The following is a 27,431-nucleotide window of genomic DNA, read 5'->3' on the forward strand; positions in this document are numbered from 1 at the left end:
TGGGGCTGCAAATATGGAAGTGCCGGCGGTGTTCCCAACTCCCACTAGCAGAAAAGGAGGATGCCTGGGTAAGGGAGATGGAAAGCAGTTTGAGTGAGGGAAGGGGGATAAAAAGGGTGAGTGTGAAGGTGAGGGTAAAGGGAGGGCAGATGTTGAAGTGAAAGGAAGTGAGTGCGAAGGAGAGGAAAAAAGTGAAAGGGAGACAGTGGAGGGGCAGAAAGCAAGAGCGTATGCGGGCAAGTGCCACAAACACAGCGCCCTGCCATTCACCCCACCCAGGAGGGGCAGATGCAAAGGAAGTGGGGAGAGGCAGGTGGGAAGGGATCCAGACATGCAGCACTATTTTTACTGCCACACGCAGGAATTTGATGGGAAAAACTGCCCTGCCTGCTGGAGGAGGAGGGAGCAGGCACTGACTTTGCAAAGTTACTTGCATATACACAGGCAGGGCAGACAAATTCCTACCTTATAGGACTGCAATGCAAAACCACTTCATTAAAAAATGTTTAAAATTACCTTTGTGGAAATTATGTCTGGGTAATGCACACATTTCACATACATGCAGAAAACTATTTGTTTCAGTAAAACCTAACACCTGTGTGACTGAAATCTTACGGCTACTGAATGCCAGGCACTCTATATGTTTGAAAGCAGTATTTTCACAGGGGAGCCGGAGAAATTATTCTCCTGTTTCTTAGTGCAAAAATTCAAATTGAATTTCCATCTTAAAGATCCAATTCCTGAACTTTCTGTGTGTTCTCTCTCACCAGTCTGTCTCCAACAGTGACGAGAGAGAGAGCGAGAAGAGAGGGTGTTACAAAAGGAAAAGTGGACATCAACCAGGGTCTATTGCATTGCATCAGGAATGCAACTGGGCAGCCTGGATGGGCTTCAGGGTCCTTATCTGCAGTCATATTTTATCTTTCTATGGTTACAATTACAAAATCTGTTAAATCCCTGCAGTGAGACCAGGTATGTACAGCAGCATGAACAACATTAAAGCATGGCAGGCCTTCTGGTGAAGGAATACACATGGGCAGATACTGCCTGCTGTCCCCATGAGAAGACCAGCGTGCTCACTCTTCAAAAGCTGGCTTGTTATACATCCAGGAAGCAGGACACTACCCATCCTCACCCCAATGTGATCCTAGATGGAACATGGACTCTTAGCTCCCGAGCCTGGAGCCCAGACTTCATCTTGGATTCTTAATTAACTATCAAACCTCAGATCAAGGGTTACCAAAGCAGACTTCTGCTGGATCTGACCCCTCCAGGATGACTGTTCCTTCATAATCTCCTGGTTAGACTACTGCAAGACACTCTATTACTGGTATCTCCATGATGCTTAACTGCCACTTCCAACTCATACAGAGTGTGGCTGCTTGCTTGATGATGAATGCAAAAAAAAAAATTTGACCATATAACACAGATTCTAAAAACAGTATGCTGGCTCCCCATTCTGTACCATACCAAATTCAAACTTCTAACACTGGCCTACAAAACTCTCAAAAGTCAAACACCAACCTATGGCATAACATCTCCAAAACCTTATACACTGACTTGTTTCTTGCACTCCTCAACACAAGCCCACCTGGCTATACCCTCCCCCCTGAATGACCTGACTCACCAGCACAGAGAACGTTAGAACGTTCACAGGGTCAATGCCAACACTATGGAACTCTGTACCCACACATTCACCCCCCCCCCCAATAATCAGACTGGCCCCAGACCTCTTATCTTTAAGAAGGCTGGTGAAAACCTGGCTGTTTGAGACTGCTCTGAGAATGAGCCCTACCAAGCTTTGTACAGATCTACTAATCATAATCTGAACTATGTCTAGAACTACACTGTACCAACCGAATCTTAGACACAAGGATCTTTAATCTGTTTGCGACACCTCTGACCCCCTACATCTTAAGCAGAGCGTTGTGCTGCATTAGTTCTTGTTCTATATTAATGAATAATTGTTTTCTTGCTCCTTTTGTGCACCATACAAATGTCCCAAAAGAGTGGCTTTCCTAGGAGTAAGTCGAGAAGGTGCTTGTTTAAGTATATGAGCATTTTTTTCAAATTTTCAAAAGTGTGTGCGTAACTTTACCCAGATAAGGTATTGCCTAAAAAGGAGGTGGTGTAAAAGAACTTTTTCTTATGCAGTTTTCAATGAGAAAGTATTCCCTTTGAAATTAGTGCAAAGTCTGGGGGTAACCACACCCCCAGACTTTGCACTTTTGCAGGCAACTGCCCACACTGGGGCAAAGTCTGTGGGTACTTTTTATCTGCAGACTTTGCACTCATTTTCAGAGGGAAAATGCTTGTATATTTTCACTTTGAAAATTATCCCAGGAAAACTACCTGCATGTGTTTACACCTGCTAATTTGTGTGGGTAGTTTATGCAAAGTAGTTGTTCAAGGGCAAACCCTTGCCATCGGGAACACCTCTTCACATTGCAGGTGAAAGTATGAGTATAGAGGCTTAGGGAGCCCTACCTTCAAAACAGTCTACAGTACACCATTAGGATAAGAGACGCTCAATTAATGGGTGTCTGTTTCCCTAACCTGACTGCTGGCAAAAAAATTTTTTTCATGCTGCTTGCTGTGGTTCCATTTACTTAGTATCGGGATGATACTAAGTAGGAGGAACCACAGAAAAGCAGTATTTTGGGCTTTTTTGTGGCTTTGTGGGAGAATTTTTTAGACAGCTCGGAGAGTGTAAAGACTTAACACCAGCCCTGGGGCTGTCGTTAAGTTTTCTGTGTTAAAATGTGCGCATCAGGTGGACAGTGATTTTTTGCATCTGAGGTAACATAGCTAATAGCCTTACCTACACGCATTTTCATGTGATGAGCGCTATTAGCTACATGCTGGTTTGGATGCAGGTTTTGGATGCGCCAATCCCCTTATTGCATCGGGTGTTAGCCTAGCACATCCAAAACGCACTTCCAAGAGCTCGTTGGCCTGTGCGCTAGGCTCAGCGCACAATATAGCATTGGCCTGAGATAGAGGTCATAAGGAAGGCTGTAGGAAGATATAGGAGAGGAAGGGTGAGCTGCAGAGTGAATGCATTTGTAGGTGGAAAGTAGTTTTAAATTGAACGTGGAAGAGGGTAGGCAGCCAAGATAGAGCTGTGATAAAGGGGGGTAACATGGTTACGATGACAACAACGGAGGAAGAAAAGTAGTAGTTGAATAGATTATACTGGAGAGTGACAGTTCAGTGAAGACCTGTAATCTTGGCCTGGCTCTAAGAATGAAAAGGGAACTTTTTTGGTTTTAATACAAATAAAAGCTGTAAATATATGCAGTAAAAGTATGAACTAAACAAATAAGCAAAGTTAATTCTAATGTACTAGGAATCAATGTTCTTCTCAAGTACAAAGAAAGTACTGTTTGTATTTTTTGAGATGGGTGCAGAATTCTTCACTCATCAGGTAATTTGTCATAAAGGCTTCCCAAACAGCATAGAGAGATCTTCACCACAAGCCATAGGCCAGCAAAAGGGCAAACGTCTGCAGGGACCCCCAGAGCCACTCTTGAGTAATCAGCTGTGTACAGATGTGCAGAAACAGTTGGAGCTGATGGGTAGAGGCAGTTTGCCTAGGAAAACAAGGCCTCTGTCCCATTTCAGAGCTCTTGCTTCAAAAGTAAGCTAACCTAATGCTTGAGCAATGGGCCAAGCTGTGCACTGATCTCAGCCATATGCACTCTTATTTTGTAATTAATGTGTAATTTCTAATTTCAACAAAACAAGCACGTACAGAAATGAAACTGTGCACTAAAAATTAAAAATAAATAAATAAGTGTGTGACTCCATCAACGGACTGAGTACGAGCCCCATTCACTTTGGAAAACAGAGCCCCGGGCATTTAGCAGCAACATTGAAAATGAAGCCAATAAAAAGGAGGCTATAGGGCAGATAATTCAAAGAACAGATTTGCATGCATAGGTTATCAATGAAAACCATTTCACATATTGCTTTGTCCTTAGCAGTTTTAAGGAATCACCTGATGGCTCGTTAGCAGGTTTTCCAACCAGGGACTCAGGAGCCCATGAAATGTCTCCCTAGCACAAAGCATCAGCCATAAAAGATCGTGTCTCCTCGGCTAATTTGTTCCTTCTGCTCTGGAAAGAGGGTTCTACTCTCCATTCTCTCTCTCTTTTCTTCTTCCCCTGGAGCTGATGAAAGTAAATAAAAATAAAGTTAAAAATAGTAAATATGGCAAAAAACAGACCTTTCTTCTGCAATCCACAACATTTTTCATAACTTGCTCAAATGTTTACTTCCATTTGTCATGCCTGACTAAAGTTTATATGCTACAGCTGGATAGATAAAGCTGCTATATGGACAGCAGTCTTCCTTATGTGAAGCAGAGTAAGAACAACATTTGCGAATAGTTACATTTAAAACTCTGTTTTCATTTTCTTATGTCTTATTCTTCTACCCCTTTATCACTGTTCAAATTTGAGGCATTTGTTTTCCAAAGTCTGCTTTGTTGGTGCTCTATAGTCTGCTAGAAAGTATTTATTTCTACCATAGTCTTGCTGTCAAATGATAGAAATTACTGCTGTTATAAAATTAATTTAATTAACGCTCATTGTGGACTTAAGCACACTTTTTAAACTGTGCTCATGTTTGAGTTTTACAAGCATGCGGCTGACGTGGTTTCCACTGGAGACTGAACATAAGCGTCTCTACTATTTGTCCGGCTATTGCTTCCTCAAGCAACATTATCTACTGAGCTGTCAAGACCATATTTGGTACATTCCCTTCTTTATATCAAATGTCTTAATAGCTTGTATACATCATCAGTTTGGATAACTCTAAAAGGTAAAAAAATATATAGTTTTTCTTCAAGATAAAACTAACCGTTAGAACGCTGGTGAATGGCAACTGAATTCTGCTCTTTAATTATAAGTTATTTTATCTAATGTGAGCAATTTTGCTAAAGATGAGAGGGCCACCTAAGTATCAATGTATCTGACAATTTTGATTAGGAAAATATTTTCTCAGGGCATTAGTCATAAGGATGTAGAAAGAGAAACCAAATACCAGTAAATACTCGACAAACTGGCTTCAATTTTACAAAGAATTAGTTTGGTTGACTTCAGGTTATACAGATTATTAATGCAACATATTATATCTTGAATCCAAAAAGATTGCCAGTTTTACAAAAACATAATTTTGCAATAATATTTATTCAACTTGATATTCAGCCTAAATTATACAACCACATTTTTTCATTTTTCATGAGAATTTGAGTATCTTCTATAAAAATGTTTTCAGATTTTACTATTTGTATGAAAGACTTTTCATTCAATCCCATGATCAGAGAATTTTAAAAAATGTAAAAACAAATATTCCAAACACTCACTAAATTATTTTCAAGATGAGGAATTTACTTATTGCATGTCCTTATAACATAGGTTGACAAAAGAAGTATAATCATTCCCTTTTTCTTGCCATTTTATCAGGTCATATTTTAGTCATGAAACATATCATTGGGAGTGGGAAAAATACACAACAGAAAGGGAAGAGTCCAGTTTCTGACTTTGCACACTTAATGGATGCTTCCACTGCCCACACAAAACAATTCCAGTTTTGTTTTTTGTTTGGTTTTTATAGCAAAAATGGAGGTTGGTGAAACCACTGGATATGAAGCAGAGAGTTTGTATTTTAAGGCACAAATTAAAAATGTATCAGAAGCCTGGTGATTAGATTAGCAGGCTGCAAACCAGGGAAGCCAGGGTTTGAATCCTGCTTCTCCCACAGATGCTCTTTGTAAACCCTGGGCAAGTTACTTCACCCTCTGCTTCAGATACAGCTTAGATTTTAAGTCCTCTTGGGCTGGGAAATACCTAAAGTATCGGAATTGTAACTCACCTTGAACTTGGATTTTGGAAAAAGTGAATAATTAAATGCAAACGAATACTGGAGCTTCTCCAACTGGTTTCCATAAAAGACTCTTCAGGATATTGTGCTTAATATAATTATGTCAGGGTAGAAAAAGGTTCTGGCTGACTTTGAACCAGTGGAGTGCTGATTCAGGAGGCTGAAGCTTTGCCCTTGGACCCTAGGCCAGCTGAAATAAAAGGCAGCAGAGCAACCCAGAGAAGGTCATAGACTGTCTAATGCCCAGACCTGTAGCCACATCCCTGAGGATCCAGATTGATCCTCAGGGATTTAAAAGAGGATTACTGGAAACAATACATTGTTCCAGCAACTTGCAGGCTGTAAGCCTTACAATGGAAGAACCCAAAGCAAGAAAATTGCCCTCCTCCCAAACACCCACAACCTGAACTTGTATTTCCTGATCTGTCCGAGTAGATTCTGTCCTGAACTTTCTTCTTAAATTGTGAACCCACTGCATATCTAGCATAGGGGAGCTTATATGTCGGAGGTGATTGTTGTCTGAAAATAAAAGCAGAATTGAACCTGTAAGAGTGGTGCTTAATAATTCCAGGCTGGCAACATGACAAACCACGCGGATGACCTAACTTGCATTATAGATACTATATGGAGCCCTAATTTATACTGTGAAATAAATTAGGACTAACAAAATTGTAAGCAACAGAGGGAGGCTATTGAGTTTTTACATTAGCAAAGCAAGATAGTAATCACAGTAAAGACCTTTTCTTAATTCTTCCATGATGTTAAAAGGATCTTTTAGACCAAGAGATGTGTTTTAATCTCCAAGCTATGCTATAGATGGTGTTATTAACTGAGTTCTAAACTACTGGGGGTGAAGCTGCAGGAAAGACTGACTGAGTTTGGCAGAGCAGAGAACATCAGCAATAAAAGCCACACTTTGTAGGATTAATGACCCTATTCTCTACTACTTCTTCTGAATTTGTGTTTGGGCAAATGGCCCTGTCCTAGTATATAGTGGGACTTAACCACTTTAACAAAAATTAAGAGTGTGAAGGAAAAAACAAAATCTATTCTTGTCAACTTTTAAGTCTTGTGACCACTACTTCAACAGTTTACACTAATTTCCACTCCTTTAGTTTCATATTTCGCAATAAGGAAATGTGACAATGCCTCAGGAAATTTGCACAGGAAATGCAACATCTGCTTCAGTGCTTTAGCTCTGGTTTGTACAGTTACCATAAAGTGGTCTAGTTCCTTTTGTCATGTACTCTCTGTGATTAAAGGTGAGAATAAAAACAGCAATTGACCAGGTTAAAAAAAATGGCACATTTATTGCTACATAAATGTTATATACATATTGTGTTTTCTGTTACGTTGACAGAAAAAAAAATTTGAACTTCTTGCTGCTGGTTGAAAAGGTTTATCAACAATACCTTGAAATTTGACACAGGGTACAAATCGGCAATAAACCAACAATGGAAACTGGAGAACAAGATGAGAAGCAGTTCATCTCGGACAATTAGCTCTTACAATACTCCATAGGTACTACACGGTATGCTATAACCCTACTATGTTCTTAAAATGCTATTGTAAATTTCTGATATTAATGAACAGGTTATGGTAAATAACCCTACATTTTTACTACCTAATATAGTAAAATAAAGTAAGAAACTTTTTACTGAAAACTTTTTTTGATTTCAAAAATCTAGAAAGAGTAATATTTAGAATTCAAGAAATTTTCTTACAAGATTATTGTATAAAAGACTAGCTACAGTGAAAAATAAGCCAGATGTTTTTTTCTTTCTATTTTTATGAAGGAAAGCTTCTGGGCATACTGCAAAGTCTAATATAGCCATAAAGACAACAAGCTTAGAAACAGGCTTAGATGGAAAAAAGCCAGGCAGTGGGATGTGATCACTTTCACACGTCATAAGCAACATTTGTTTTTTTTTTTTACCTGATAAAACACTGAAATGAAGAACAAGGCCACGGATATAGTCAGGTGGTGGTTGACAATATTTGCAGAATTATAACAACAGAAGACAGTCCACTAAGTTCACAAATAACTGAATTCTTAAGAGGTGAACAAATTTATCTAGCAGTTTCCGTAAGCCTGTTTTGTTCTTTCAAATGACAATAACTGAAGTCATTAGATCATGATGTGGTTTATTCATTCATTCTTTTATGAGCTGATTTGCCATGGATGACATGGGCAGTGTCTGAACACTACCTAAGACAACATCTCTGAATAGCTTTCTCCCGAGTTCATTGTGGTGGAAGACAGTGCATATGGAAGCTTAGAAGAGACCAGAGACAGAGGGATATCTATCAGCACTTTCCTGGTGGATCATCGTTTTTGCATTGAATGGTAAAACTGCAATAAAGCTCCTCTTCCTGGGAGTTGGTGGTTTAGTAGTAATGGAGTAACAATCACACACCGAGTCCCTTCTATAAGACAGGCCCATACAGATGACAAGAAAATTGAAGCATACAGCAAGGAAGGACTGGTGACCATTGCGCTTCTATTCCACCATGTGATTTGCCTACGGCTGCAGTTTGTTCATCTTCACACTACCTGCCAAGGTGAACCTGGGATCTCACCGGTTCACCACCACGATTACAGCCTGAAAATCTCCTTTGTATTGTAATGCATTTTGTGCTTACTTACAGCTAACACTTTACGTGTACTATATTTAGTACGTACTGCTTGGAAAACAAAGCAATTCTAACAAAGTAGATTCTCTCCCCAATCTATACTTCACATTACAAGCTTTACTAAGAAGCCTAGAAGCCTAAAATGTCTTGTTTATAGGTATAAATAAAACAATGTTTATTTGAGGAAAGTGAAAGAGGAGAATACCCCTTCCTTAAGTCTAAGAAATGCTACGGTCACAGTATTGCTCCAGTTTGCATTCTTTTCTACAAGTGCTAATGGCTTAAAACATGGAGCGCTGCATGGAAGGTTAACTATGACCATAACTGTTCAGATTACCAGAGACCAAAAATAACATTTAAAAAAAAAAAAAAAAAGAAGAAGAAGCTATACCAAGGAATATTTCCTATTGCATGGAGAACACTATTTATATGGCAAAAGGAATGAAAGAGACAGCCAAAGCCTCTTTCTTTCCTTTTTTTTAAGACACTAATAGGTTTGCTGGGAATGCTAAGGGTCGAAGGTTGCCACTGCTTTTGTTCTCTGCACATGAACAGCTTTAACGAATGCTGGCATCAGTTGAAACGTTATCCATTTTCTTACATGGTTAACATTTTCCCTTTTCTGTGTAGACCTTTACAACAGTTTCATAACAATAAATAAAATTTGTAGATACAATGCATTTGTCAATTCAGTTTAGGCACAAGGCAACTTCCACGATGTGTGGAGACAGCACGAGAGTTTGATTGTGCAGAAGCGACACACTGCTTGCAACAGAATGATATGTTCAGAGGATTTCGGTGGGGCTGAAATCCTCGGTGAAGATTGCTCAGGTCTTCACTTCGGGTGCCGGTGTTGACCAGTTGATTTGATCATGAAGATTGCATTTGGGTTTCTTGCTTCAAGTGTTTTATCCTGTCAGATTTGTGTCTTCATAAAATGTGAGTTGTCTATGTCCTTGTGAAGAAAGGTCACCTTCTATATATCCTATCAAGAGCTCTGGAATTCTAGAATGAAGATTAACAACAAAGAAAAAGGACATCAGAAACCGTATGTAGTATCAGTGTTTCAATACTTTCTGGCGTTATTAGCCACCTGTGTGAGAGAGCTAGAAATACTGCAGGGTGCCAATGAATTCAAAGAAAAAACTGTTAATAAATGAAAAATAAGGTGAGGTCTACAGCCCTGAGAAATGCTGTTATTTTGTCATAATGAAAACGCATTCATTTATAACATACTCTTATGCAGAAAAGCAAGAACTACAAAAGTAGATTTAAACCGATGAAGTATATTTCCTGCCATTGTGTGCAGATTACATATATTTAATTTATCCTTCTCATTTTGTAAATCCAGAATGCATTATGGCTGCTCGGTGGATAAAAGTTTTATTCCCATCGATCATGAATTTCTTTAGCACAAGTGGTAAAGCCAGGACTTAACTGACAGCAAGGCTCAACTTAACCTGCCTTTCTTAGTCAATAAATATGAACCCCCTCCTCTTCTCACCAGCTAGTTATGGCAACCCTTCTCATCGCAAGTATACAGCGAGTATAAAATCCTTAATGGACAACCATTACACAACTAGCATAGCTGGGCTTAAAAAGGATTTGGACACGTTCATGGAAGAAAAGCCCACAAATAGTTTTTAAAGTGACTGAGGGACACTCACCACTTGTCACAGGGAGTCAACAGCAAGAATCTCAATCTGCACTTAGGGACTGGACATGCTGGAGACAGGATGCTGGGCTCGGTGGACCTTTGGGCTGGCCTAGCCTGGCATTTCTTGGGTTTATTTATTTAATAAACTTTATATAACACCTGTAAATCATGTTATGCAATGTTACCAATTTTCAAAGGAAGTAGGTGCCGAACTCTGGCAGTTAGGTCCCTAAACTGTCTCCTTTGAGAACCGTGGAAGGCCGAGCACCTAAACTTAGGTCCCTAAATGCATAAAAAGTGAGTGGCTACAGGGACAGAGTTCATGCAGAGAAAAAAAAAGTTAGGTGTTTAGCACTGCTTTTCAGCACCAGGCATCTAACGTAGGGCCTGATTCAGCGTGGCATTTTCCCATAGACACAGAATGGGAGAAATGCCTTAGTGAATCAGGCCTTAGGTTAGGCAAATGACTAGCAGCCCTAAATTTAGAAACCAATGTTTTAGACTCCTAATGTTAGGAATTTTTTTATAACTCTTTATTTAACATCTTTTTCAGCATACAAAACAAGAAAAAAAAACCTGTTCTTCTCATACAATTTACAGTGTCAATGAGAAAAAGACAGCTTAAACTTTTAAGCCAAAGTTAAATTAAACATCTGTAACAATGATCAATTAATGTCTACATTACTTCTGGAAAGGACCCCAAATATGTTAGGAATATTTTCACTTGGAAACGTAGGTCCTAAATTTAGCAATCTAATTTAGGTAAAGAATATTTTTTGAAAAGTCATCCTACTGTATTTAAAAGGATATTGAACTAACTCCAAGGATAATTATTTCACCTTGTTTTGCTTGATATGTAACGATCATTTCTTTTCTGTCACCGACCACTAGGACTATAGTTCGTTTAGTCACATCTGATTGGCTAGCCAGGTCTTTTGATATTACTGTAAGGTGCAGAGCAGTGCTGAAAGTTCTACAAAGAAAGAAGCATTCTAGAAGCATATTTAACCATTGTCCCAAGGAACTATTTTGATGGGATAGTTACTAGGCCCTTTATGGTATTACAACATAGAGCATACTAAATGCAGCACCCCATCTGAACGCTGCAACCAACATGTAAAACATTCAGGAAAACCACCTTACAGTTTCAGGAAGCACTAAATTGCAAGGTGTCACTAAAAAGTGTTGGTTAATTTTCAGAACTCTGATGAATGCAATGTAGTAAGAAACATGTAGTTAACCACTTCTGGCAGACGATGGAACACCAGTGGTGGACCCATTCTCATGGATTGCTGGAAAACTGCCAAACCAGTGAAAGCTGCGTGTTCCTATCTTCCTCAAGCAACAATACAAGACAAAAAGAAACGTACGTGGCTGGTGTTCACATATGACCCATAGGGTTGGTAGTTTCATTAAGTCCAGGGTGCGTTCCTGGGTGTGTTGGTGGTGGCTCTGCCGATACGGCAGAAACTTTTTCTTCTTCCCTTCTCTTAAGGCAGGCTGCTTTGGGGTTCAGGTTCCTCTCTATAATTAACAAAGACATAAATATTATCTGTAACGATACCTGAAATTATGTTAACCAAAGACTACTGCAATCACTGGAAAAGAAACAGTTTCAAGCAGGAAGGTAAAATTATTTTTCCCAATCCTTCAAAAAAATCCTGCAATTATAAAGCTGGTCTATATAACAAAAAATGAAAAGGTTGGTCTCATGTTTTATGCCGATATAGCCATCTATTGAAAATTATAAAAATAAGATCCATAAAGTCCAGGGGCCTTAAGGCTAGATATTTCATCCGTGTATTACAGAACTTGTTGATTAAAGTATCCTCAGTTGATTGAGCAGATAAAGCTGCAAACCTGAAGACTCAGGTTCAGTTCCCTCTGTCTACCCCTTTATATGGTGACCTTATGTAAACCCTTACTCTCGATGAAACTCAAAATTATAAAGTTTCTGGGCTAGGAATACTGCAACTGTGTGGACCAACTTGTCTTTAGGCCCATTTGACTGCACTCAGCCTGCACAGTAAGGAGCCATGCGCTTATTTTAGACAGTTCAAGTCCCCGGGATCTTCCAAGAGAATGCTGGACAGTCTGCCTTCCTGTTTCCTGTCCCTGCAGTGGCAGGCAAGGAGCTGCAGTGCCTCCACTGTGGGACACACAAGTAGCAGCAGCACCACCACTTGGGAACTGAAGAACGGACCCAGTCATAGTAAAAGCGCTGTGCTCTGGCTCCACCCCTAGTGTCCATGGCACACTTCTTATTTAGGAAGTAAGGACACGCAGCAGAGAAAGAAGTCAGTGAGGAGGACAGTACCGTGCAAAGAGGTGTGACTAAAAGAAGATGATACGGGGCTGGAGGGGGAGAAAGCATGGAAGGAGAGATGAAGGTTTATGATGTGGGGAGAGAGGAGACAGAGGAAAGGCATTTCCACAATAACATGGCATAGTGAACAGTTTGAGAGCTGTACACTGTAACACTCCATGTACCAATTTCTTTGAGCTCCAGTTGTGCACATGACCTTCCAGCAGAAAGGAGAGAACACTAACAACTGAGCCACCATGGAAATGATAACATAGCTAATTCCAGTGGAAACAGAATACAACATATTTTAGGTTCAATGACATTGGGCAGAAGGAGTAGCTGAAAGAAATGTGGACAACATTCACCCTGAGAAGACAGCAGGCATCCCACTGGCCAGATATTCGGGCAGAATATATAACATATGATCAGCAGTGGCAGTCATAAGAGAATCTGGTCCTCAGCTTTAACCTGGACATACACGTTTCAATGGCGTACTCAACTCAAATATTTCAAAATATCAAATAAAAATAAAGAAAAGATGGACATATATTTTAATATGCTCAACTGTTCTCTCGCCAAGGCAGCTCCACCTAAGGAAAGAGCTGTCTGTGTGGCAGCTTTCCCTCTCTTTTCCAAACATATGGCATCATATCTTCTACACTCATAAAAAAAAGTTTAAGAGTTGAGAAATACAGGAAGTAAAATATTAAAAGACAGCTTACTGGGAGCATAGCCCTGGATATAGTTAAAAAGTGCAAACTCTTTCTTTATTTGATTTATATTCTGCTTTTCAGAACTTCAAAGTGGTACTGTATTTCCAAACAAATGTTTGTACCTGAGGCAATGAAGGGTAACACGACCTGCCCAAGGTCACAAGGAGCAGCTTCCCTGTTCATAGTCCGCTGCTCTAACCCCTAGCCTACTCCTCCACTCCATACGATGCACAATTTATTAAAATGAATAAAAATCACTGCAGTGTAATAAATGAGGCATGTAATATTTCACAAGCAGTTAGCAAAATGGAGTGAATAAAAAATGAATAAACAGCTATTTAATTAATGAAGACAGATAATTTATTTGTGTAACAGATCTATGAACAAAGAAAGAAAGAATCAGCAGATGCTAGCAAACAACAAAATGCAGAAAAAAAACTAAGAGACGAAATTTAAAAACATTGCTTGCACAAAAAAGGTCATATACGTGAGTATCTGGGCTGCTTCTGAGCATCACGTATTTTAAAAGCCAGAAATTACGTGCGTATGTACGCACGCATGAGTAAAATAAAGGAGGGGGGGAAGAGGCATGGGCATTCCAGAGCGGGGCCAACAGTTACGTGTGTAATTCCGGTGCATGGTGGCGGGTTAGCTGCGTATTTTTACTGTTGCTCCTCATGAGGTACAAGGCTGCAGAACTCGCTGTTCAGACTTAACACGTCAGGAAGAAGGGGTCTGGGTCAACTGGGGGGGGGGCAGAGAGGGGTCTGAATGACCTCAAGATAGACTGGGCAAACTGGTGGATTGCTGGGGAAAACCGACTATGTCCTTCACGCGAGCATGTTTTGAAATCTGCTTACCTACGCGCGTTAAAGCAGACAATTTCTTAAGGAAGGTATGCAAAGCACGTTTGCTTACATAACAGCTTACCAAAAGGAGCATAAATGCCTGCAAGATTTAAAATTCCAGTGTATATGCACCCGCATGCTTGCTTTAAAGTTACCATCTAAAAAGGTGGAAATAATTCAAAGCAGGCATGAATGCACAAATTGTGAAGGAAACGTGACATGTTTGGTCTGGAACCTGTCTCAAGGGTGATGGGCCTGAGATTAAAATACTGGCCCTGATATTGAAAAATGACTGAATGCTAATTAGCCGGATAGTTTAGCTGGATAGTCAGAGGACAGGCAGTGGGCATAACTGGGTGACACTACTTATCCTGCTAACTTAGCTGGATAAGTAGCAATATTCAGACTTATCTTATCAAATTAGCTGGATAAGTTAGACCTGATCCATAGTCGTGCTGCTGAACATTCCATGTAAGTTAGCCAGGTAAGTCTTATCCGGATAAATTACATAGATGGCTATGCCTGAATATCTTCCTCACTATGGGGGTCATTTATCAAAATGCTATAAGGCGTTTTCGCATGCGTTAAGGGCTTATTGCATGCGAAACGCACTGTTAACGCATGCGATAAGCCCTCAACGCATGCGAAAATGCCTTTAATGCATGCATCGCACCATAATGTATGGTGCGATGCAAATTCGAAAAATAGGAGGAGTTAGGGGCGGGAGTGGGCTGGGTTTACTGTTTTGCGAAGCCCTATCGCATAGCTTTAATGCCGATTTTAGCTACACCTTTTTCAGTAGCGTTAAGCCTTGCAATAGGTTGCATTAAAGGTTTATCGCATTTCGCGATGTGTTCTCAAATGCCTGTTTTAGTTGTTTGAAGCTCCCGGAGCACCAGCCTAGCTATCCATGCCCCGTCCGAGAGAGAGAGAGAGAGAGCACGCGAGAGAGAGCCTAGCCATAATGCCCCAACACTAGATAGGTATTTATATCTCTATGGGAGGCCCACCTAGTAACTTGAGGTGAGGTTTAGGTATTAGTGTAGGGGTTAGGGGCCACTTTGTCATTCAAAGTGAGACATATGAACAGAACAGTGCTCTCTTGACCCTTGGAGTGAGGAAACTCACTCAAAGATGATATTTGTACAATGTTCTCTCAACCTAGCTTGATGGACTCTCTACCTGGGTAACATCAAGCTACCCATAGAGATATAATTCCCTATCTAGTGTTGGGGCATTATGGCTAGTCAGTCAGTCAGTCTCTCTCGCTGACGGGGCTAGGATAGCTAGGCTGGTGCTCTGGGAGCTTCAAACAACTAAAACAGGCATTTGAGAACACATCACGAAATGCAATAAACACTTAACGCAACCTATCACACGGCTTAATGCTACTGAAAAAGGTGTAGCTAAAATCAGCGTTAAACATGGTCCCCCCCAGTAGGTGTATGTAGGAAAAACCGCACTTATCTCAAAGTGCGAAAAAGTTATTGCAATTTGGGGTAACTTAGCTCTTCGCAAAGGTATTAGCACAAATTGTGATAAACTGCCTATTACCATAATACACGCCACTTTTTCTATCGCATGCGGTATTTAGTGCATTTTGATAAATCCAGGCCTATATCTAATAATCCACACAAAAGGGCAGAAATCTATATATTCACAAACAAGAAACTTTCCACCTTTAATAGATATCTCAATAGCTAGAATACATCCAGCAACTAATATGAATGTTAATAGAGGTGCTCATATATGGCTCCCACATATATTTTTTCCTGTGCCTCCGTATAATCATTGGCCACCCAAGCAATGGGATTAAGTTTGAATCAGTTAGGTAGAAGTATTAATGAGAATTCTACAAGTGACTGCTATTATCAATTTTGATTGTATACAAACAAAAATATAAAAAATCGGACTAAAGAATGGCCAATGATTATGTGGAGACACCAACAGAAGAAAGAATTAGTGAGTGGTAACCATGTAGGAAGGCTCTAAACAACATTGATGTTAGTTGCTGGATATGTTAGGGCTATCTATTAAAGGTAGAAAGTTTCTTTTCATGAATTTCCAGAGATAAAAAATGCCAAATTATAGGGCCAGAGGTCTATAAATAAGCAGAAAATCTGATACCCTGGAGTTCTAATCATTTAATCATTGTTTGCAGCAAATCGCTAGCATCACTCAGCTATACATTTCCCATTCATCTTTAAGAGGGCAATTTGGAAATCCCACAGGGGAGTTTACCTTTTAAAAATGCAAGGCCTGGGCGCGCCCTAGGCATGTTAGGACCTGTGAACTTTTCACCTACTTTGTAGAAGGGACAAAGTCTGTGGTTTAAACCACTCATGGGATTTCAGAATAAAATTCCCATGCATTGTAAGCAGGACCAGATTTAATATTTTGTTGACCATAGGCAGAGAGCCACCTCGATATCCCTTTGAAGCTGTGCCGGCATATGGCCTTGCAGAGGGCAATGATAATTGCGTCCTCCAAATCTGGCACCTTATGGAGTCGCCTATGCCTAAATGCAGGGGTGATTGTAAACCAGCTATGCCCTTCCCCTGCCCCTTTTCAGCATACGTAAAAATGAGAGGGCAGACAATTTTCAGCAGAGCTTTCTCTGTGGGTAAAAAGCTGTCAACATGTGGAAAAAGCCTTGAAAATCACCCCTCCTACAATGAGTGCGCTTCACTGATCCTATTAACCTCATTACTCTTTTCTTTCTTTCACCTAAAAGTCTCACTGGTTCATAAAGTGATTTGTATGTTTAATAATTAACCTCTTATTGGTTTAGTGCAACAGTTACTCTCAAGTTTAAAACCATCCATTTTGTTCTGTAACTTTAGTTCAGCACCACAAATTATTCCTCATTCTGCATATAATTTATTAGTATTTCTTATTTATAGACCACGGGTCATTTACCTTGGCACCCTTATCATCAAATCATTATTTATTATTCCCTTATTATTGGATGGTGTAATAGATTTCTTGCTCGTTATTAATTTCCTGCTCTGTTTTGAGCATTTCATGCAAAATATTGCATGTCTCATATTTATACCCTTGTAGTACACTTTTTCTTTTTGCTTGGCAATTTCCTCCTGCTCCAGCTCATTCAGAATCAGTCTCTATTGAGCAATGGAGCCATGAGCCTTCATTCTCAACTTCTCAGTGCCGTTCCCCTCCCTGAAGCTTATTCACTGCTGCCACAGTGCTTGGCCAGGTGCCAGGGCTCATTCTGGTCCTTAGGTATCCTCGCTGAGTGGTGACCGGGACTTCTTTCTCCCTTCCCTCCAGGGGCTGTGAACACCGAGCAGACATCGGAATAGAGTCCTGGTCCAAAAACCCAACACAGATCCTCCGCAGCATGCAACACTGCCACTTTCATAATAAACTGTGCACAGCATTTCGTTTATGTCTCCTGATTTTTTTTTTCCTGATCTGAGCCTTAGTTCCCCATATTTCTGTAGGCACTGCCAAAGTGCAACCACCACCACCTTCCCTCATGTTATCCCCCCACCCCAATGCTGAAACGTTACACCTAAAGTTCCCATGCGTTACCCAATTTCTTCATTTCCATCTTCCGGCCATTAGGGATTTTCTGGGTTTATCCTATGCCCTTTTGAATCCCATTATTGTCCTTATCTTTATCACCTCTTCTGGGAGGACACTCCACCACCCTTCCCGTGAAGACGTAATTCCTGACAATATTCATGAGTCTAACCCTCTTGGAGTTTCATACCATGACCCCCAGTTGTACAGCTTTCTTTCCATCAGAAAAGGTTTGATTCTTGTGCATCATTAATACCCTTCAGGTACGAATACCAGTCTATACCATAACATAGTAATCCCAAGACCTAAAGGGACCCTAGTCAACTTACTGTAAAGGATTCATTTGGGCTGCCTGAAATAAGCCATAAGCTCACGAGCACCTTTCTTTTCAGTCTTCCGATGCTTTAAAGTCAATGGTACCCCTGGACTATTAGACAGCAACGACAGCCCACTGACAAACCACTAACCTCTGACTTGTTGCTCTAAACTGAGGATGACTGCCACAGCCTGATGAAGAATTAGCAGTTTAGTCTGCGGCTTTTCACTCTTCAGGTGAAGTTGGCACATGCGGCCCAGCTCCTTGAATGCTTCGTTAATATCCCGAACACGTAGGCGCTCTCTAGCATTGTTTGCCATTCTCCTTTCCTTCTCCCTTTCCAATTTCTGTTCCGGGTTCAGATCTTCATCTTCATTAGTGCTACTAATAAATCAAAGGAGGTAAATGTAAGTGCTTGGACAGATTCTCGCCCAGAAGAAAACAGAGACCCAGAGAGAAGAAGGGTGGTAAAGGGGCTCCAGTGCTTCATCATGCGCCAAGCCACACTGACCTAAAAATCCATCCGAGAAGATCATTTTACTCAGAGATCACAAGTGTACTCGATGAGAGTAGCCGAACTCTGACAAAAGTTACTTCTACTTCCTCAGGTGGTAAATACTCAGGTAATTGATTTCTGCACTATACCTAAAAATATTCAGCTGTCTGCTATAAGCAATAATACGCCTTATGCAATGCAACCTTAAAATAAACTTCATGATGATGGAAATCTCATAGCCTTCCACTCTTAACAGGCACTTCCGTTTCAAGAAAATATTTACATGTTTAAATACCTTTCTATAAGCAAAGAGAGAATTCTTAACTGCATCAGAACATAGTAAGAAATAATAAAGTGTTCTCAGTTTAATACCACAGAAATCAAAGAAAATAATATCTTCCCTTATTATGTTGAATTTCCTGATAAAGATATGGGAATTTGCTACAAGGGTCTGTTAGTGTAGTCCACCTGGATTTAACAACTCACTTTTCCAAACCCAAGCAGAGGTACAATTCAGGTATTTCCATGTTTCAGAGGGCTTACAATCCAAGTTTGCGCCTAAGGCTTGCTCAAGGTCACAAGGAACATCAGTGAGAGAAACGGGATTTGAGCCCTAGCTTCCCTGGTTCTTAGCCTGCTGCTCTAATCACTCGCTAGGCTACTCCTCTACTCCACTGCATTACAAAGGTCTGGCATCAAAATGACATTTCCTCAGTGTATACGTTGGGGGGCGGGGGGGGGGGGGGAGAGCCAATAAGGCTCCAGCAGGTGGTTGTGAAGGTAGTTCCTCCACAGCCCTCACAGTTACAGCCATAAGAACATAAGAAATTGCCAAGAAGGGAAGGTCTAAAAAGCAAGCTGTGGTGGTGACATCACTTCTGGCCTGTGGAAGTCACATGCTCTCAGACTGTGACCTACCTCACTGCCACAGGCTAGATTCAAAACTTCCTGTGGGCTAGATGTGGCCCACAGACTGTAATCTGTCCATGTGGTAGCTCGAGCGGTAGGCCACTTCATAAAAGCCAGAGGAAACAGGAGGCAGACCTGGCTGTTCCGTAAGTGCACTTTATTTACAGTGAAAAGAAACTTAAAAAAAAAAAATATATATATATATATAGCAGCACACCTTCACTTCAGGAATCAAAATAAGCAATACACTCACCTTACTTCAAGTATTGCACAGTTCTTTAAACATAGCAGGTCCTTGCATATGGGTCTCTGCTTCCCGGGGCCTCTCTAAACCTTCTGGGCCCTGCCAATTTAAGGGGCCGATGCAATATTATTCGTGGAAAGCGGGCGCTGACTTTTCAGGCCCGCTTTCTTAACGCACGCATGGTGCCCGCAAGGGGGGGGGGGGGCGCCATGCAATACGCAAATTAGGGGGGGGTCGCCCTAGCAAGGAGGCGCTAGGGTCGCTAGTGCGACTTTAGTGCCTCCTTGCTAACGTGACCCCGTGGTTAATGGCGTTCTGCCAGTTATGAATACTGACACAGATAAACTCGGCATCGGTTTTCATAACTGCAGTCAGCCGGTTATGAAAACCGACGCCGAGCAATCAGCGTCGGTCTTCAAAGCAGCCGGCAGAGTATTTTTCTTTTCTTTTTACTTTTAAAAAAGTACAGAAAAGCATTTCCATTTCAAATGGATTATCCCCAGAGGATAATCCATTTGAAATGGATTATCCTCTGGGGAAATCAAGGAATATGATGTGACATCTGGGAAGCTAACAGTCAGGCCGATACAGTACAGTACAGTGCGCTCTGACGGAGCGCACTGTTTACCTGCTATTGGACACGCGTTTTCCCTTACCCCTTATTTAGTAAGGGGCGGAAACCGCGTGTCCAACCCGTTGAACCTAATAGCGCCCTCAACATGCAAATGCATGTTGATGGCCCTATTAGGTATTCGCGCACGATTCAGAAAGTAAAATGTGCAGCCAAGCGGCACATTTTACTTTTTTTTTTTTTTAATTTATAGTCATTTTACAAGTATTACAAATAAAACATTTGTATGGGAAATACAGAGATATTCATTCAAACACATTTAGACTAAGAAAACTTGTCTGTACTTAACAAAAACATCATTGGTATCTCAATCTCATATTACATAGGAAAAACAGGGAGAGGCAGACGGTAGTCCACGAGGAGATATTATAATACTACAAGCATTTTAAGAAAAGTACTTTAACCACAGATTATAATCTATTCTATACCCTTATGTTGCTTCAGGAGGCCTCCTCCCAGAGATAAAGGCCCTCAGCTGATCAGGTATAAAGAAAACATAAGTATTCCTGGCCAGTTGGATTATGCATTTACAGGGGTATCTTAACTTAAAACTACCCCCTAATGCTAGGACCCCTCGGTTCTCATTAATAGGAACTCTTTCCTACGCTGCTGCGTAGGTTTTGCTAGGTCAGGGTACACTCGAATTTGACCACTTAAATAGGAAACACTCATATTCTTAAAGTAGCTCTTCATTATCAATGATACCGCCATTTCGTCAAAGAAAGTAACAAAAAGAACCGCCCTATCCATTATTTCTACGTTAGAATTTCCAAATAGTCTGTCAGATTCTGAAAATCTGACTGTGGAGGTAATATTAAGGGTGCACTGGTTCTTTAGGTAAAAAGAAAAGTTTTTTTATTGGTGGTATCATTTCATTTGGAATTTTTAATGCCTCGATTGCATATTTCTTAAAGACAAAAGAGGTATTTCCCCAGCAAATACGGGAAAATTAGTAAATGCAAATTTAAATGCCTCATATAATTTCAATAGACTCAAGCCTTCTCAAGGATGATACTTTTTCTGAGGCTATCACAACGTTTGCATTCTGCAGGCTTTCTATATCTTCATTTATCTTCTATAATAGAGTTACCTTGTTCAATAAATTTGGTTTTTGTGTCCGTTTCAAGGACCCTGACCTTAGCTGCAATCTCGTCCAGCTTTTGGGTCTGAATATCTAGTTTAAGGGACATTCCTGCTACAAGTTCCCAGATGTTCTCTAGGGTTATCACTGTAGGTTTATTCAATTGCTGAGGAGGGTTCCTTACCCCATGAGTGAAGCTTTCATTAGCTTCAGTTGGTGTCTTGGGAGATACACATCTGCTCCTTCCTTCCCCTCCTGATAATTCCAGTCTTTGGGGATTTGGAGAAGCTCCTTCCTCTCCACTCATTTGACCGACGTCTGGGCCACCCAGTAGGCTCTGGCTGATGGTGTTTTCAGCAAGCAGCACAACTCCTCGGTCGGTTTTTTGAGGCAAAGTTCTCAGTGGTGTTCTACACTCGGGAGGGCTCAGTGAAAGTTCCCTAGGTGAATAGAGCTCTCCTCCCGCCTGTTCACCATCGGGGACTGAAGCCCTTATTTCTTGTGGTTGCAGGGCGAAATCTGAAATCAATCGCTGTCCAATAGCTAGGCTCGGGTCTGGTGGATAAACACGAACTTTGCCTTTCCTTTTGTGAGGCATTTTTAATAAAACAAATAGAGTATAGTAGAAACTGGAATCAGGAACTCACGACGATGCGCCCTAACGAAAGTACTATTTAAGTCCGTCACTCCCTATGGCGAGCTGGCGTGATTCGTGAGGAGGGACCTCCGTCCTCCCGTCCTTCTCCGGACTAAGCCGGAACAAGCCGGCGCGCCCCTTAGGGCGCGTGGCTTTGGTGGTGCGCCGGCAGCGGCGGTGCGCCGCTCCAGTGCCGATTTTATGGGCGCCGGTATTCCTTCCGCTAACGTCAAGAGCGTCGGGGGGCGGGGCTCTGGTCCCTTCTCTGGTCGCGGGCAGGCTCCGAAGGCAAGCACAATGTACCACTACAGGGGCAGATATTTCTCCTGCTTCCAGGCAAGTCCTCACCTCTTCGGGACCTCTGACTTAATATCGCCATGATATTAAGTCGGAGGGTGCACAGAAAAGCAGTTTCTACTGCTTTTCTGTGCACTTTCCCAGTGCCGGAAGAAATTAGCGCCTACCCTTTGGGTAGGCGCTAATTTCTGAAAGTAAAAAAAGTTAGGACCTAGGACCCTCGGTTCTCATTAATAGGAACTCTTTCCTACGCTGCTGCGTAGGTTTTGCTAGGTCAGGGTACACTAGGGGGGTAGTTTTAAGTTAAGATACCCCTGTAAATGCATAATCCAACTGGCCAGGAATACTTATGTTTTCTTTATACCTGATCAGCTGAGGGCCTTATCTCTGGGAGGAGGCCTCCTGAAGCAACATAAGGGTATAGAATAGATTATAATCTGTGGTTAAAGTACTTTTCTTAAAATGCTTGTAGTATTATAATATCTCCTCGTGGACTACCGTCTGCCTCTCCCTGTTTTTCCTATGTAATATGAGATTGAGATACCAATGATGTTTTTGTTAAGTACAGACAAGTTTTCTTAGTCTAAATGTGTCTGAATGAATATCTCTGTATTTCCCATACAAATGTTTTATTTGTAATACTTGTAAAATGACTATAAATAAAATTTAAAAAAAATAAAAAAAACCAAAAAAAACCAAAAAAAAGTTAAAAACAAAAAAATTGGAAGTCGGCCGGCGGCTCGAAAACCAGACGCTCAATTTTGCCGGCGTCCGATTTCCGAGCCCGTGGCTGTCAGCGGGCTCGAGAACAGACGCCGGCAAAATTGAGCGTCACCTGTCAAACCCGCTGACAGCTGCTGCTCCTGTCAAAAAGGAGACGCTAGGGACGTGCTAGTGTCCCTAGCGCCTCCTTTTGCCCATTTCTACCGCCGGGCCTCATTTTAATACTGTATCGCGCGCACAGGCAAGTAGCCTGTGAGTGCGCTGGGAGAGCGGGCCTGAGTGTGATTAACAAAATATTTGTTTGGTTGGCAAGTTCCCTTGGTTCAAGGCTACGCAACAGTCTGGCTTTTCAAATTTATAAGGAAATTGAAATATATTGTTATAAAGAAATATGTTTGCTTTACAAAATAAAATACCTCAAAGATGAAAGCATCATGTTCACTTATCCATTCTCCACAAACTGCTGTCCCATGCTTGGTAGATATTTCATAAGAAATAAAGATCTTTATTATACTTTAGAAAAGCAAATCCTTGTCCTGCTCTTAAGGACTCTATCTCCCTGGGGCACTAAGAACAAGCTACAATGAAACCTTTAAAAGAACAGTCTGCTTCAAAATTGTCTAAAACTCTATGATCCCACTGCTTACTCAGCGTTCCATTCAGCTGAATACATTATAATGACAACATTCACATCTCCCAGGACAGATGGTACCACTTCAGACAATGCTAGAACTTACAACCTATTAATTATATTTCTTGATAAGCTGGGGAGTCCTTCTAATAGCCCTGCTGAGAGGTAGCAGTTGCTTGTTAAGGCTCACCTCAAAATAACCAGAACAGTTCTCTGGCACATTACAAACCCAATTGGGGGATCTGGTGGATTTTCCCTATAAGTATGGCTAGTAGGGACACTGCTTTCCAGCTCACTCAATCATTGCCAGCGAAGGAAGACTGGCCTAGTGGTTACAGCAATGGGCTGAGAACCAGGGAAGTCACAATTTATATCTCGTTTCTCCCATTGACACTCCTTGTAACCTTGGGCAAGTCACATTAGCTCCCGTTGCCTCAGACACTCACTTAGCTTGTAAGCTCTTTGGGGAAGGGACTTATACTTGAATACTACATAAAAATGTTTAGTAACCACAATTTCTACTTTAGATATTAAATTTCAAACCTTTAACAATTTTAAAACATTGCTAGGATCAGGCCCAGTGCCTCAGTGGCAGTGCTTCAGTACTCATTCGTGGTTAGGGATTTGATTCCCAGGTCAGATTAGGGATGCTGAAAAGGTAGTGCTCAAAGCCTCTGGGGGGGAGGCATTGTAGTTGTCACACAATAGTGACATCTAGTGGTCAGATTTTAGAACCTAAGATGGTAACTTTCAAACTGGCGCGTGCGCATATGTCGGCCCGCACGTGACCAGATATGCGGCCATTTTATAAAAATGCATGCATGATATAAAATAGCCTGGCTGTGCACACGTGTGCGCCAAATTTTAAGTGCAAATCAGGGGATTTTAAAAGGGGTGCGCAGATGCCATTCCCAGTTTTACCAGCTCATCCCCAGTTCACCTATCTCTAGATAAGTCCTCCAACCCCACCTTGATTTAATAGCCTTCACTTCCCCCAGTTAGCCTGACCCTTAAAAACCTGTAGATCTGCCTAGGTTTCTTTAAATTTTAAATTACGCAGCGTCCACAGCAGAAGTAAAATTATGTGCAGGGGGTCTTGGTGCATGCCAGGTCACATCAGTATTTATGCACACAGCTTTGGTTCATGTCCCGAAATGCCCATGCCCTGCCCCTTTTTGAAACTTTTGAGATGTGCGCACTGTGGGAAAAATGAACACATCTCAGTGGCTTTTAAAATCTGCTCGGCGCGTGCAAACCCGACTTCTTTGTGTATCCCCTACTTAACGCACGCGTCGGGGTTTTAAAATTCACCTCAATGATTGCAAAGTTATGGAAGAGGTACAAGGCTCCCGGCTAAGAACCACCACTGAAATAACTGGACTTAAATAAATTGGGAGGGGATATAAACAAGAGAAAAAAAATCCCCAAGTAGTCACTAATGAAGGCTCACGGTGTCAATTACAACCTTGGTTCCAGCTGAGCTGGAAGTCCCCCAACCTCCCCCCCCCCCCAAAAAAAAAACAAACCACTGGCTTTTTATTTGGGCAACTAAATACATCTTTGATGAACCTGCTTGCTAAAATAAGCAGGATCTAATTCACTATTCACCTGCAAACCCATATCCAAGGAAACAGTCTTAGCACTCGCTGTTTGTTACTCTAACACACTTTGGGGTCTCGCACAGCACAGAGCTGCCATCTCACTAGGCACTGACGGGCTAGCGAAACACTGGGAGGGAAAGAAGGAAGAAACCTGACAAAGGGTTTTAAACAAGTGCGTGTCTACAAAGGGTATAGCAGCTTTCCCAACGCGGGGCTGGTTTAGAGTTCGGCAGCTCCTAAGCACAGCAATATTCACTGCAGGAAACAATGTGCAGACGATGGCGTTCAAAGTCCCTCCAGACCTGGCACTGAAGTAATTGACCTCTGGCTTTGGGCTGAGGCCAAATGTTACTTTTGGAGTGGAAGGAGAAAAGGTGTGTGTGTGGGGGGGGGGGGGGGGGGGCTACAAAATCTTTTCCAGAAGACTCAACGGACAAAAGGAACATTGGCATAAATGGACCTGGTATGCTCACAAATATAAAGCGTCCCCAGAAAGAATCTCCTATCTAAGGGGGTCATTTGCTAAGCAATTTTCCCCATAGAGACAAAAAGGGGGGAAAAAAGGCTTAGCAAATCTGGCATGAAGTGGTTTATCACCTGCTTCTCCATAGTCCTGTTTTGGTTACCGAATGTGAAACAGCACAGCCACACACCTCCACTCTCAATTACATGCACACACATGCTTGCATGGGGGAAGTCTCCAGGGGCTGGAAATGTGGCCATTAACTTTTTTGTTTCCTTAATTTACAAGCCAAAAATGTACCTGAGCAGAATACATGCATGCATACATACAACTGAACAAGTATTCTTGGAAAGAGCGGAATAAATGAATAAACGAAATGAACGAAAATACAACTCTTTCTGCACTTTCTACTGTGAGAGCTTTGCACCAGTCGCACCAAACTTCTTTTCTATTTGCAGAGAGAGAATTCATTATGGTCTAATAGATCCCAGGTGAGGATAACTTCTGCACACTGAATCTACAGAAGACCAAAGTTTAGGGGCTACTGGGATTTGGCTGTGTTGGGGAGGTACCTTTCCCAAGCTCCAGGAGAAGGAATCACAGTTGCATGCTTTATGGGCTCGCTCTGTCAGTAAAAGAAAGCTTCCAAGGGACTCCAAAGCTGGATCTCCTCGGTTTCCTCCATAAAACTGTCAGGAGGAAGTGGGTTATTAAAAGTGAATGATTTTGGCAGACCCATCATTCTCCCTCTCCTACAGCTCTCTCTGATCACTGCCTTCCCCTCTGCAGAGCCAATCAATGATTCTGCAATTATGATTTCTAATTACACTTTCAAACGCAGATAAATGCAACATAGGTGAACTTTCTTAGTTGTATTGAACTGCTCTTCAATTTAAAAAAATAACTAATTAAAAAAATGTAGCAGCTTATAAAAAAACAGCAGTTGCACTGTACAACTTTTGTTAGATATAATTACCATGTTCTTCCTCTTGATGAAATGTTTAAATCCTTTTGAGATGATTCATCATCCGACTTCATATCATCAGATAAGGCAGGGTCATGTGTGTTCTCGTCCTTCTCTTTTCGTTCTAGTTTAATTTGTTCAGGACTGGACACTCCAGGTTGGCTTGGCAAACCACCCGACAATGCTTCAAATAAAACAAGGAGAGCAAAATAACCAAAAAATTAAAAAAAACAAAAAAAAAACCCACGCACCTAGATCACATTAACCAGAGGCTAGTAAAAGCCCCAATACTTGCATTTTAATAACCCGATGATGGAAAATTATCTATTTATTTTATTAACGAGTACTCCTGAACACACAATCTGAGAACCCCTTAACTCAATTAGTTTATGGCTGTTAAGGGAGAAAGAATAGGTTAATAAATTCAGCTTTTCAAAATGGAAAATTCATTGTAATTGCTGGCATCAATGAGGTCTGCCATTCTACCAAAACATGTGCCATGCTTAATTTAAAACACAGACACAACTCCTCCCCCCTCCAACCTGTGTTTTGTTTAATATTTTTCATATTTCCATAACCACTAAATGCTGCAACCACTTTACCTCTGTAGTTGTCTTGTGTTTTATGGTTTAGTTCTGTGCCAGCGGCAGACACGGTGCTGGACAGGACTGAGTGGTTACTGTTTACACTTGAGGTTTCTTCTCGATGATTTCCAACCTAAAGGAAAAAAATAAACACATTTTTAATACACTGTAGTTTCCCTCCAATAAATTATTCACCAGCATATGCATGAGGTTGTAAAATAGCCGAGAGTTGCACATTTTTAATAAGCCAATTATTATATAGCTA

The 27,431-nt window shown here is 41.2% G+C and overlaps 1 protein-coding gene across 11 annotated transcripts in view; it reads right to left on the reverse strand.

Moving 5' to 3' along the window:
- Positions 1 to 7,176: 7,176 nt before the first annotated feature.
- Positions 7,177 to 27,431, reverse strand: part of TCF12 (transcription factor 12) — a 630,756-nt gene continuing 610,501 nt past the window's right edge. For 10 of the 11 annotated variants that reach the window (XM_029575977.1, XM_029575980.1, XM_029575981.1 and 7 more), the window contains 5 exons: positions 27,185 to 27,299; positions 26,595 to 26,766; positions 18,057 to 18,289; positions 11,548 to 11,701; positions 7,177 to 9,525 (listed from right to left, as the gene is read on the reverse strand). In XM_029575977.1, coding sequence (XP_029431837.1) covers positions 11,559 to 11,701; positions 18,057 to 18,289; positions 26,595 to 26,766; positions 27,185 to 27,299 — 663 coding nt within the window. In that variant the 3' untranslated portion in view covers positions 7,177 to 9,525; positions 11,548 to 11,558. Of the gene's footprint in view, positions 9,526 to 10,794; positions 11,151 to 11,547; positions 11,702 to 18,056; positions 18,290 to 26,594; positions 26,767 to 27,184; positions 27,300 to 27,431 lie in introns of those variants that run through there. The other variant, XM_029575976.1, reaches the window with a different exon arrangement.

The sequence above is a fragment of the Rhinatrema bivittatum genome, chromosome 13 (genome assembly GCF_901001135.1).
Source record: "Rhinatrema bivittatum chromosome 13, aRhiBiv1.1, whole genome shotgun sequence".
In the NCBI taxonomy this organism is placed as follows: Eukaryota; Metazoa; Chordata; class Amphibia; order Gymnophiona; family Rhinatrematidae; genus Rhinatrema; species Rhinatrema bivittatum.